Source organism: Narcine bancroftii, chromosome 2 (assembly GCF_036971445.1).
Source record: "Narcine bancroftii isolate sNarBan1 chromosome 2, sNarBan1.hap1, whole genome shotgun sequence".
NCBI classification, from domain to species: domain Eukaryota; kingdom Metazoa; phylum Chordata; class Chondrichthyes; order Torpediniformes; family Narcinidae; genus Narcine; species Narcine bancroftii.
This window is the reverse complement of record NC_091470.1, coordinates 333,535,941-333,548,659: the sequence shown is the minus strand read 5'-3', so window position 1 is coordinate 333,548,659 and position 12,719 is coordinate 333,535,941. Positions and strand designations below refer to the sequence as shown.

Below are 12,719 nucleotides of genomic sequence, written 5' to 3'. Positions count from 1 at the left end.
TGAAGAGAAAATACCATTTATTTTATTTATAAAGCAAATCTTATAAAATAACAATGGTCTCTGGTTCTTGTGAAACCCATGAGGCTGCAGCCGTTATATTCCTGACCAGTACAATGTAAAGCCTGTGCGGTTTTTCTTGAAGTCTGGATGTGTTTGCTCAATCCTCAGCTCCACCACCACTGTGCGCTTCTTGCCACGCATGTTGCATTGGACAGGGTTACAGACATTGACTTCCAGTGGTATCTTATTCCTGAAAATGTAAATGGTAATGGTTGGGTAATGAACAGTCTGGTTGGGAGGCAAAGACAGGCCAAATATTCAGCTGGAAGAGGCAATGAGAAAGATTATTTTCAATCTAGTCTGCTGTCTGCCTCTCCCCTGTGCCCCAACCACCCACCAATCCCCAAGCCATGCTCTGTATGTAGTAGAGGCTTCTCGTCTATGGCCATCCTCTATAGTGGGGCAAGCCACAAGGAATGGTGGATGGTGAAGATCTTCCCCCAAGACTGCCCAATTTCCTTTCGAAAGGTGAGAAACTTTTAAAAACAGTACAAAACAATTTATCAGTCTTTTTTTTAAAAAAAGATACACATTTACTCTTGTAACTGCTAGAAATTAACCTAAAACATTAATATAAAAATAAAATTAAAAACGGACTCGCTTGCCTTTTCTGTCATATTTAGCAATCAAATTGAGAATGTGTTGTGAACACCAAAGATTCCTGGTATAAATCGAAGAAATGGCATCAGGTGTGTGACATTTCTGCTTTACTCTTGGACTTAGTGATCAGTCCATCGAGACAACAGGAGCTCACATGGAATAGCAACTGACCTCCAGCAGTATCACTGACATCTGCCTTGTAAAGCTCAGGAGTTAAAGTCGGGAACAAACTGATCTGTGCACAGCAGCTACTCAATGGTTTTCAGTGGAACTACTAGCTGAAGAGCAACACATTCCAATTTCTCACAGTGGATCCCTGTCAAAGCACAGGAAACACAGAATATGTCTATCTCCAGGCATAACTTTGTGCCCCTTAAACTCTCCAAATGAAACACCTTATTTTACCTCACTATTCCTTTGACTCCATCAATTGGGAAGGACTGAAGTCCCCTCCTCTGGATTGACTACAGAAATGAATCTCTGTTTTACATGACCTCCATGATGGTCTGCAAGGCATGATCCCAACAAATAGGTACAACAGAGCCAAACTCAGTGAAGACTGCTGTCCATCAAGGATCCATTATTCACCCAGCACATTTCTCTGTCATTTTCTCCTCAATGTCACTGCCTTCCTCCAGCAAACCAACAAATTTCCTTTATGACTGGAGCAACTCTTCAGAATAAATGTGAAACTATTCGACCAGTGGTGATTACACTCAAGAACCAGGTATGCAAACAGTACTACTCCTATGTATGCTCAGAGGTTAACCTGCAAGCAATTATGAATTTGTTCATTGAAATACCTGGATAGGTTATATACCTATGTAATCAGGCACAAAGGTCTTCTATCAACCTGCTTCCATTGTTCTGATGTGTGACAATAAAGCTTCAGAGTAGGATCCTGGAAAATGTGGAACATTTCTACATCTTGGAAGTCCTTCCTTAGTGACAGTATTCTTTGATGACAAAATTCACTATCATATTTACTGTGCAGGTGCACTCTTGTATGATAAAGGATTGGGTATTTAAAAATCAAGACTTCAGATCTGGCATTAAACACAAGATCTGCTTGGCAGCAGTGAACCATGAAACCTGGTCCATCTCCAGCAATCATCTCAAGGCAGTGAAAAAGTACCAAGATAATCTCCATCAAATCTCATCCTATCTCCATAAAATCCTCCAAGTTCATTGGAAGGATAAGCAAACCAATATGTCATCTCGGATGTTAACATCAGTCAGCTACATTGGGCAGGCCACGTCATTTGCATGCCTGGCATTATGTTCTCAAGCTAAACTCTGTTGTGGGAAGAGATTACCCAGGTACACAGAAGAAGATACACAAGGATGTGCTCAAAGTCTCCTCAAAGAATGTAACATCTTCAGTCCTCAGAAAATCTCTGGTCTTGACCATTCAGAAGAACCATTCAAGATGGTATTGAGGACCTCAACTCTGTGTATTGGAAATACATGTAACTCCATACCACAAACTACCCACTTACCTACCCTATCAGATACCATCTGCACCACACATGGATGAATCTGTGGTTTCCACATTGGTCTATTTGGCCACCCCAGAATCCATAAAACCAGATTGGAGACAATTCATTCTCGATCCTGAGGGACAGCTAAAGAAGAATAGTAAAGGTTGGATAGACAATGATGCCCCCTCGGTACAAATTTAATCAAACATTCCCAAAGGAAGAATAGCATGTTAGATAAGAGAATAAAACTCCCTCTATATTAACTCATAAAAAGAGACTTTGTAAAGAGCAAAGACCACTTTACAATGCTCCAGCATACACAATTCAGAATAACACATCTTCCACCAGATTCACATCAAATACTCTAAAGATGGGTGCAGTGTGGATAAAATAATCAAAATAAACCTCATTCTAAACTATCTTTCGAACATCTCAGGTTGGATTAAAAAAAAGTAGATTGTAAAGTTCCCCTTAAACAGCTGCATCAATGTATTACCATTTAGGATTAGAAAACATTTGAAATCACATGTTGGAAGTCATGATGTCGTGGAGATAATTCTGCAGTTCATTATCAGCCGAGGGCCACTGGCCATGTGGATTCAGCCAGTTATTCCTATTCCAGAATCTTGCATTGGTTGTACAGCTTCAGTGAGAAATTCCAGCTAAGAGATACCCAGATATGCTGCAAACATTTATTATGGGCCTTTCCCTGTGGTTTGTCCTGTTGATCTCTATTTTCTCTGAAGTTCTGCACAATCTCTTTGCTGCAGAGTGAAACCTGGCACAGCACAGTTGCAACAGAATTTTCTGTTAAACAAGAAAATCTGGTGAAGCTGGGGCTCGAGGACAATACACAAATCTGTTGGAGTAATTCAGCAGTTCTCACAGCATTCAAAGGCTCAGGCCCAAAATGTTGTTACCTTTCACTTCTGATGGATGCTGTGTGATATGCTGAGTCTCTGTATTGTGCATTGCATTGAATATTCTGAATGTTTTAAAGTTTGATGGAAAGCCTCTGGCTGGGGGCGTGGCAAGATGGCGTAAGGATTAGACGTGCCTTCCAGTCCTCTCCTGACTCTTTGTTATTGTTTTGTCTATAAGTGCCCGTTAAAACTTTCTAAAACATTTATAAATAGTTAGAGGTGTTGAACTAGCTTCTAATGGTACAATTGTTGAAAAAAAGTAAAAGAAAACGGCAACAAATCGCTAAGAAATTACATTTTCCGAAGTTATCTGAGCCTACCTGTTTACAAGAAGCCAGGACTCAGCGTGGAATGGATCCAAGAGGAGAAGTGCAGGATTCAGCAAAGGAGTTCCGCTCTGTACCGGTAGGGCTCTTTAAAAATGGCACCCGGCAGCCTTTGGAACAAAGGGCTAGCCGGGCGCGTGTATTTCAACCAACGCCCGCTATGAGCGCTGTCACTGAACTTTTGACATTTGAAACAGCTGGGACGCCGCCAGCTGAAGACCCGACTTTAAAGAGACGTCCACCGATTGATGTAGCGGTGGCGCTGCGAAATGCACCACCAGTTATGAAGACTTCAACAGACCTTGATGTAAGGAAGGCTTTTGATGTAATATGGGTTAAGAATAACCCTGAATACCAGTCTTCTGATACTGCTGAGGAGGTTGTGGCAGGGGTTTCTACATGGAGTCAGACTGCAAGAAAAGCAGTTAAACTAAAGGAAGGAAAAGAAGATCCTTTGGTTACTCAGATGGATGTCAGCCAAAATTTTTTGATAACCCTAAAGAAGTTATGGACTTTGCTCAACTGTTACCAATCATGCAATTCCAGGAACGACGTAGTCCTCCACAGTCTCCAAAGAGAGTAGAGACACAAGATGGGAATCAAATTTCAAGAATAAATGGAAGCAATGGTGGTCGGAGTGACAAAGCTGAATAAAAAAAAGAGAATTTTTTTTTCTCGAGAAGATTTAAATAATGATGATAGTTTAATGTGAAATGGGAGTTAGGAGAGGGAACTGAGTGGGTATTATTTTCCAGAAGTCGTCAGCTACGTGTGAGTTATCTCACACCCAATATTTTGTGGGAGTTACCGCATTGTGCGGTTTAGACAGGAGGAGGTAGCAACCTCTTACCTGTTTTTTTTTAATTAATTTTTGGATTAAGGAGTGAATTTTCTTTTTATTACTTTTTTTTAATTTCCTTTTTTTTGTTGTAGTTTTAAGAGGGGATAAGGGAAGGGGATCTTTTTTTTTCTTCTTTTCTTAGTGTTTTTTTCCTTTTTTTTTTCTTGTTGTGGTGTTGTAAGAAAGGTCTAAACTAAAGTTTGTTTGTTTTTTAATGTCCAGGGTTTAAATAATCTTATTAAGTGTAAGAAAATACTTGTTTACTTAAAAAAAAATTAAAAGTTGATGTGGCTTTTTTTTTCCAGGAAACTTAATTAACAGGTAAGGAACATGTGAAACTTAAATGTGAATGGATTGGATAAGTTTTTTTTTCATTTAATTCAAAGGCAAAAGGAGTGGCAATTTTGATGTACAAGAATCTACTATTTCAGTTACAGAATGAAGAGAAAGATGCTGGAAGATTATTAAAACTGAATTGTACAATCTTTAACGAGGCTTGGATTTTGCTTAATGTTTATGCTCCAAATGTTGAGGATATAGCTTTTGTTGTGGATATGTCTTTATTATTTGGATAAGTAAATTCTATTGTGATGATTGGGGGAGATTTAAATGTGGTATTGGAGCCTCTATTGGACAAGTATTCAAGAGTAATTAAGCCATTATATAATAATCAACTTGCTTTTTTTTACACATACTGTTTGGATTTGTGATTGCAACAGTTTTGGAAAGGTATTCAATCTATTTTTAATAGTTTATATAATATCTACGTTGTATTAGATCTTGATATATTTTTATTAGGGAAAATGCAATCATTAATTGATTTAGGTTTAATTGATTATTAGATTTCTTGTATTTATTTAGCCTTAGTGGTGGCCAAGAAATGTATAGTGTTTATTTGGAAAGATAGAAATATACTAATCTTAGATAGGTGGTATTTAGAAATGAAGTCTTGTTTAATTATGGAAAAGATATTCTTTTCAATTTAAGATAGGATGTCTTTTAGCTGAAGTGGACTCCATTTGTTAAGTACATGTAATTAAATTTGACTTAAATATGTTTTATGTGTGATATTTTAGATTTGATAACTTTTTTTTATTAGTATTTTTACTTGTTATTTTTCTTTTTGTTTGTGAGTTTTTTATATATATATAACATTATTAACTTCATTAATTCTTCACTCTTTATTTTGGGGGGAGGGGTGGTTTTTTTTATATATAAATTTTTTTTCGTGGCTGTATATATGGGGGGGGGTTAGACTAATTTAAGTTAGGTTATTAATGTTGTGTTGTAATAATTACTTTATTTTTCATTTTTCTTTAAATGTAATTTTTTCTGTTTTATTCATGTGATAAAATCTTTAAATAAAGTTTAAAAAAAAAGCCTCTGCCTCAAATGCCCTATTTCTCTTTCAGATAATGACTGCCCTATTCAGTGGCATATCTAGGGAAAATATCACCTATGGCAAGCACTGAAATTGCAGCCCCCTGTTAAAACATTCTTACTTCAACCCTTCATCCCGTAACTATCCGTAACTATCGCCTTATCTACCTGCCATTGTTGCTGTCGGACCCTAAAATAGTTATATCCAATGTTGTGTTCACTGAATGAAAGCAACGAGTGGCGTTCCACAGGCTGGAGCAGAGCAGCCAAAGTAAAAGGCGTTGAGTGGCTGCCATTGTCCCCATGGGCACCCTCTCTGAGAACCAATGGATTAGGTGGAAGGGTGATTCTTGGTGCTGAATACCTGGTGGGAAAGAATGAGGAAGATGCCGAAGCCCACTCAAACTCATCTTTCAGCGTACATCCTCCTCAGCCCTGGCTTCAAGACAAGTGGCTTGGCTCCACTCACTCTGGCTGAGATAGGAAGCCACCAGGTAGGCCTGCCGACTGTCAAAAATACAAAAATAAAATCATGAGGAATAACTGGAGAAGTGAAATAGTGCACTGCCCTCCTCCGGTTGTCAATTCATGTCCAGACTGTGAAGTCCATCATCTGGGAATTGCAGTCACCATTCACATGATAGCATCCTCATGGGCTGAAAGACACACATCCCTCCTCCCTCTCAACACTGGTCACCAAAAGCCCAATCTGAGGGGGAAGAGAGGCGTCCACCTGGTCTTATAATTCCAAGTACTTTAATGATTCTCTTTCCTGTGTGGTAGCAGGTTGGATCTGCTTTTATACTAGAAGTAGTATCGCAATAATTCTTTTGCTGGACTGAAAAGTACTCTGTTGGAAATAAATCAGACAAGGCATGTTTGGTGAGTCGGAGTGGGGGTGTGGGTGAATAATTTCCAGGATTTGCCAATGCGTGCGCCACAAATTGCCAACTTACTGCTGCTTGGTTGTCGAGCTCACTGCACACACTCCGTAGAATTTCTTTTTTTACATTATCGTTAAAGGAGGATTGGTGATGGAGCCCTCGCCTCTTGGAGAATGCTCGGTGCTGGGTTTAATAGGATGCCCAGAAAATAATGTGTCCAGATTTTGGTGGGTGAGCAAGGACAGTGGCATTGCAGAGGATGTGAACTGGTGCCTCCGAGGCACAAACGGGTCAAGGGAACCAATATTGAGCGGCAGCAGATGTCAACAATGCCTATACTCAACGAGCACTCATGTTCCTAAATAGCACACATGAGCTTGTTTTTAACTCTTACGTGGATTGTTGGGTGAGGACGGTGGCTCCACCCTTCAAGTGACACCCAGGGTACGTGACCTGGCTGTCATACCCAAGATACGCCTATGGGGCCTATTGTTTATATTGGGTGCTTTCTGATTTTTTTTTTCCTGCTTATATTTGCTGCTTTCCCCTGCTTTTTCTGCTTCAAATTAAGCAAAAACCAGCATCCATGTTTTAAAATCCCTCCATGACCTAGATCTTCTCCATGTCTGAAATCTCCTCTCGGGTTCCAAACTTCCAAGATACCCATGCTACTTCAACTATGGCTTCAAACATGCTTAATTTTAATCACATTATCAATGAAAACTGCACTGTCAGCTGTTATCTCTTAAGGTGCCTCCCTAAATCTCTTCACCATTCTTCTTTCCTGTTTTAAGCCACTTTTTATAAAGTACTTCTAAAACCAATGATAAGGGGATTGTGTCTGTCACAAAATCATGTCAATATATAGTTACTTATTTACCATGACATAAAAGAAGGCCATTTGTCCCATTGTATCCATGTAGCTCCCAACAAAGCAATCTCATTAGTGTCATTCCTTTCTCAATTCTTTGTACTCCTGCAACTTGGTTTTTTTTGTTCACTCCCCTTTGATTCTTTTTTCATTAACCTGCAATAAGAGTAATTTACAGTGGGAAAATAACTAACCACATCTTTGGGATTGGTTAGAAAGTGAAAACCTATGTCATCGCGGGTAGAATATGGAAGCTCCACACAGACTAGACCCAAAGCCATGGTCGAACTTGACCAACTGCTGCACCAATGTGCCACTCTTCAAGGAGGCATTATTAAATAGAGAAATCAGCTTCATTGGAATGTACCTCCCTCACTCACAAATGTAATCAGAACCATCACCACTCCTACACTGTGTGACGGTTGCCCCTCTTCCCACCCCCCTCCCCCATCCCTGTGGTTTCCTAATCTGGGTGCAGTCCTATTTTGTGGCTTCAATTTACTAATTCACACCATCACTTACTTCATGCCCTACCTAGATACTTCCCAAAGTCTAAATCTACCTCAGTGTGGTCGGCATGGTTGAGTAAGGCCAAAGGGCTTGTTCCATGCAATAAAAGTCTGACTTTGTGTCATTAGAATACTGTGTATAGGCTAATCGACCTCCCTTACTTCTACATTTCTTTCTGCGTTACAAATTTAAAAATAAAACAGATGTCAATATGTCAACTGAAGAAGAGAAAGATGCTTTTTCCTATGATATGTTCAGAGAATGGGCTCATTCAGATGTTCCCAGGGCCGCCTGATCAATATGATGTGTTCAGAGAATGGGCTCATTCAGATGTCCACAGGGCCGCCTGATCAATTCTGCCTGAGGCTGCCTTTACACAAAATAATGCTGTGCTATTCTGACACTTCTGTTGTGCATCTCCCAGCTTCTGCTCCCAATTATCTGAAAAATAGCCTTCACTCTGTTTATTCTCAACATCCTGCAATTTCATGGTCATAGACAATTTTTGGGTTCATCAATATTCTGGACTCTGCAGAATGTCTCCTAAAAGTCAAGCCCAGGCTGGGTCATTCCCTAGTCACAAGATTAATATCCACATGAAAATCACTGATAGAGAATTGGGCTCTGTATCAGATTTACTCACTATTTGAAGACTGAACTGAACATATTAACTCATGTTAGAAACTCTCCAACTTTGCTCACCTCTTGAGACTGTGGTTCTATTCTGACTGCATCAAACAGCAGGAACAGAGGAACTGCAGATGCCGAATCTTGAGTAGGCCAAGCAGGATCCATGGAGAGAACAGGTCAGTGAGCATTTTGGAACAGGTTTTCAGGCAGCAGTCTTTCCAAAAACACCACTCTGTCAGGCAGCTACTGCTTTCAATTAAAGTGCCACTGACTGATTGAAGTCTATTTGCCTCTCTTTATAAGATGAAGGACAAATGATCCACATGCACATCCCAACGTTTAGGCAAGACTAGGCAAGATCAGTTTGGCCCCATAGATAGGCAGTGACCTTGTAAAAACACAGAAATGCTGGAGGAACTCAACGGGTCTTGCAGTGTCCATAGTAGGTAAAGATATATAACTGACACTTAGGGCCAGAGCCCTTCTTCGAGGTATGAGAAAAAGCAGGCAGCACAGAATGCTGAATACCTCCAGCATTTCTACAATCACAGCGTTTGCAGACTTTCGTGTTTCACTCCATGCAGTGACGTTGATCTTGCTTGTCAGAGCAGTATAGGTACATATTTGGGTCTGGAAAACATTGTCACCATCTTCCTGGGAAATCTTAGCCTCCATAATCACTGATTGTCAGAGAGGCTAAGATAGGAATTTGGGTTAATGTAGAATCTGTGGTGTAGTAGTGAACCTTTCCTCTTGGTACAGTATATCTATCTATTACTGTGGCCACTCATTCTTGTGATCCAAAAGCCAGCATGCAACCACTCTTTCACAATAGTTACAATTTCTGACAAGGCAATTCAGTCAAGCTCTCAGAGGTGATTAGGAATCGATTACAGCATGAGCAAGGGGCCTTCAAGCTGTTCAACCACAGACTTCAGAAGTTGCAAGAGAGAGTGCAAGTGACCTCTTCAGTCACTCAGAACTCACCAAGCGGCGTCGTAGAGACTTGTGTGGAATTGTGCCCAATTGACTGGTGTCAGCTCCGCACGGGCTTTGAACGGCCCATTGAAGGAGCGAACGGTGGTTTTTATTTGAGATCCTGTGACCTTGGGGTCTGCGCCCAAGAGAGCGGTGTCTATTAATCACTGCAGAGGGGAAGTGGAGGACTGGAGCACGGCACCAGAAAACAGGAAGACCAACCCTGTCTGAGAAGGAGAAGCAGAAGAGATGGTTCGCGGGACTGTGACCATGGAGGTGGACCAGTGAGGGGGCTCTGAAGCAGGCTGCTTGTGACTCGAGGCGAAGAACCCATGGGAGATTCTGGAGACTGGCTCGAACTGGCCAGAGGGCTACCAGGTATCGGAACCAGGATGCAAGGAGGAGCCAGGGCGAATCTGGAGCTTGGGTTGCCAGTGGTTTGGACTGGACTTTGGGTGACTGGAGGTGAATCTGTTGTCACTCGGTGACTCTGGAGGAACTCTCTTTTGCTCCTCTTTCTCTCACTGTAGGAAATGTGAGAGGCACCTAGGCAATTCCTGCCGGTGGCGAATCTATCTGCCTTGCAGCAGGCAAAAGGGAATTTCATGTAATAGGACACTTTTCTATTACTATGACAATAAATTGAATCTTCATCTTGATCTTGTGATAGAGGTATCAACTGGAATTATTTTTTAAAATTTAGACATACAGCACTATAACAGGCCAATTCAGCCCTATGAGTCTGTGCCACCCAATTTACAACCCATTAACCTACAGCCTGATATGTTTTTGAAGGGTAGGAGGAAACTGGAGCCCCTGGAGCAAGCCCACTCAGACATGGGGAGAATGTACAGACTCCTTTCAGAGAGCATGGGATTCAAACCCATGTCTGATCCCAATCACTGGAGCTGTAAAGGCGTTGCGCTAAACACTACTCCAGCCATGCCACGAAGGTGATAAATGGAAACAAAAGAGGCTACATAAGCTGGAATCTGATGAGTAAGGAAGGTGATCTGGAACAAGGGTTGAATGATGGGCAGATGAAACCAGGTCAGGGCAGGGAATGAAGCCAAGCAACTTGGAGGGGGGGGGGGGTTAGAAGGGAGGAAGGAGCACAGGGAGGGTTAATCCTGCCCTATCCTCTGGTAGGTTCTAGTGAAGGTGTGAGTATTGAAGTTGAAGTCAAATCAAATCAAGATTATTGTCATCTGATTGTACAAATACAACCTGACAAAACAGCGTTCTCTGGTCCTCAGTGCAAATCATGTAGACACACAACCAGACATAACTCACATACAGACAAACAATACATATGCAGAACAAGTATTTCATCTATACAAATAAATATTGTTTCAGGAATATGAGAGTCTCAGATAGTTAGTGTGAGCAGTTCCTTTGGTGGTTCAACATTCTCACTGCCTGTGGGAAGAAACTGTTCTTCAGCCTAGTGGTGCCGTATCTGATACTCCTGTATTTCTTTCCTGATGGAAGCAGCTGAAAGAAGTTTTGTGTAGGGTGGATTTTGTGAGCCATCTTCAGACAAAGATCTGGTAGACTGCATCAATGCAGAGAGGAGGGAGACTCCAGTGATCCTCTCTGCTGCTCTTATGATCCTGTGGATTGATCTCCGATTCATTTCTCTGCAGCCACCATAACACAGAATGATGCAGCCGGCCAGGATGGTCTTGAAAGAGCTCCTATAGAAGGTTGACTAAATGGTGGCAGGGAGCCTTTCCCGCTTCAGTCTTCTCAGGAAGTGCAGTCGCTGCTGTGCCTTCCTGACAAGTGTTAAGATGTTGAGTGTCCACGATAGATCATGAGTTAAGTGAACTTAAGGAACTTGCTGTCCACTCTCTCTACTACAGAGTTGTTGATGTGAAGTGGAGGGTGGTTGTTTCTGGTCCTCTGGAAGTCCACGATCATCTCCTTCATCTTGTCCACATTGAGATTCAGGTTGTTACTCTAGTACCATTTCACAAGATTTTCCACCTCTTCTCTGTAGTGCAACTCATCATAGTTGCTGATGAGACCAACTATTGTGGTGCCATATGCAAACTTGATGATACTATTGGAACAGTATCTGGCCATGCAGTCGTGGGTCAGTAGCATGAACAAGAGCGGGCTGAGCACACAACCCTGAGGTATACCAGTGCTCAGCGTGACGGTGCTCAATATTCTAATGCCGGACAGACTGTGGTCTTTCCATTAGGAAGTCCAGGATCCAGTTCTAGAGAGGAGTGCTGAGTTTCAGTGAGGACAATTTCTCCACCAACCTCTGAGGAATGATTGCATTGAACGCCACGTTGAAGTCAATGAACAGCAGCCTGGCATATGAGGTGTCGTTCTCGAAATGAGCTAGGACAGAATGAAGCGACAAAGCTATAGCATCATCTTTGGACAGTTTCTTCTATAGGTGAATTGAAATGGGTCCATTGTCTCTGGGAAGTGTGCTTTGATGTGTTCCATCACCAGATGCTCCAAGCGTTTCAAAATGATGAAGGTCAATGCCACAGAGCAGTCGTAATTGATGCCTGTTATTTTTGCCCTCTTTGGTACCAGGATGATGATGGCTGTTTTGAACCCCACAGGATTGATCAACTGCTGCAGTGAGGTGTTGAAAATGTCTGTGAAGACCTCAGTCTGCACAGTCCTTCAGTACCTGACCAGGTAAGCTGCTTGGTCACACCACCCTGTGTAGGTTCACAAGGTGGCAGGACCAGATAGGGTTCTCCTCACCTTGGCCATGGCTATGTGGGAGGGGACCCATTCATCTGGGGACACAGAGCTTTCTTTGGCATCATCCTGTTCTGTTCAGTCTGTCTGTCACATGGTTGACTTGAAGAGTTAGCTGCAGTCCTTACTGTGGATATCTACCACGGCTTTCTGCTGGTTGTGTGAAGTGCATTTAAAGGCTTCACATAAACATTCAGCTGCATTGTATATTTAAAAATTTTTTAGACATACAGCACGGTAACAGGCCCTTTCAGCTCATGAACCCATGCTGCCCAATTACACCCAAGTGACTTACAACCCCTGGAACATTTTTAAAGGGTGGGAGGAAACAGAGCCCCTGGGGAAAACCCACGCAGACACAGAGAGAACATACAAACTCCTTACAGACATTGTGGGACTTGAACCCCGATTCCGGGTGCTGTAATAGCATTGTGCTAACTGCTACGCCAACCAGGCTACCTTATTTTGCAGTGATGCTCCTTCCCATTTCCCTGGTCCCTCT

At 41.8% G+C, this 12,719-nt stretch overlaps 1 protein-coding gene across 2 annotated transcripts in view; it reads right to left on the bottom strand.

Annotated features, from left to right (window-relative positions):
- LOC138755693 (unconventional myosin-Id-like) overlaps positions 1-12,719 on the bottom strand; it is a 131,179-nt gene continuing 118,460 nt past the window's right edge. For both annotated transcript variants that reach the window (XM_069922124.1, XM_069922126.1), the window contains one exon: positions 1-250. In XM_069922124.1, the coding sequence (XP_069778225.1) occupies positions 94-250 (157 nt within the window). In that variant the 3' untranslated portion in view covers positions 1-93. The remainder of the gene's footprint in view (positions 251-12,719) is intronic.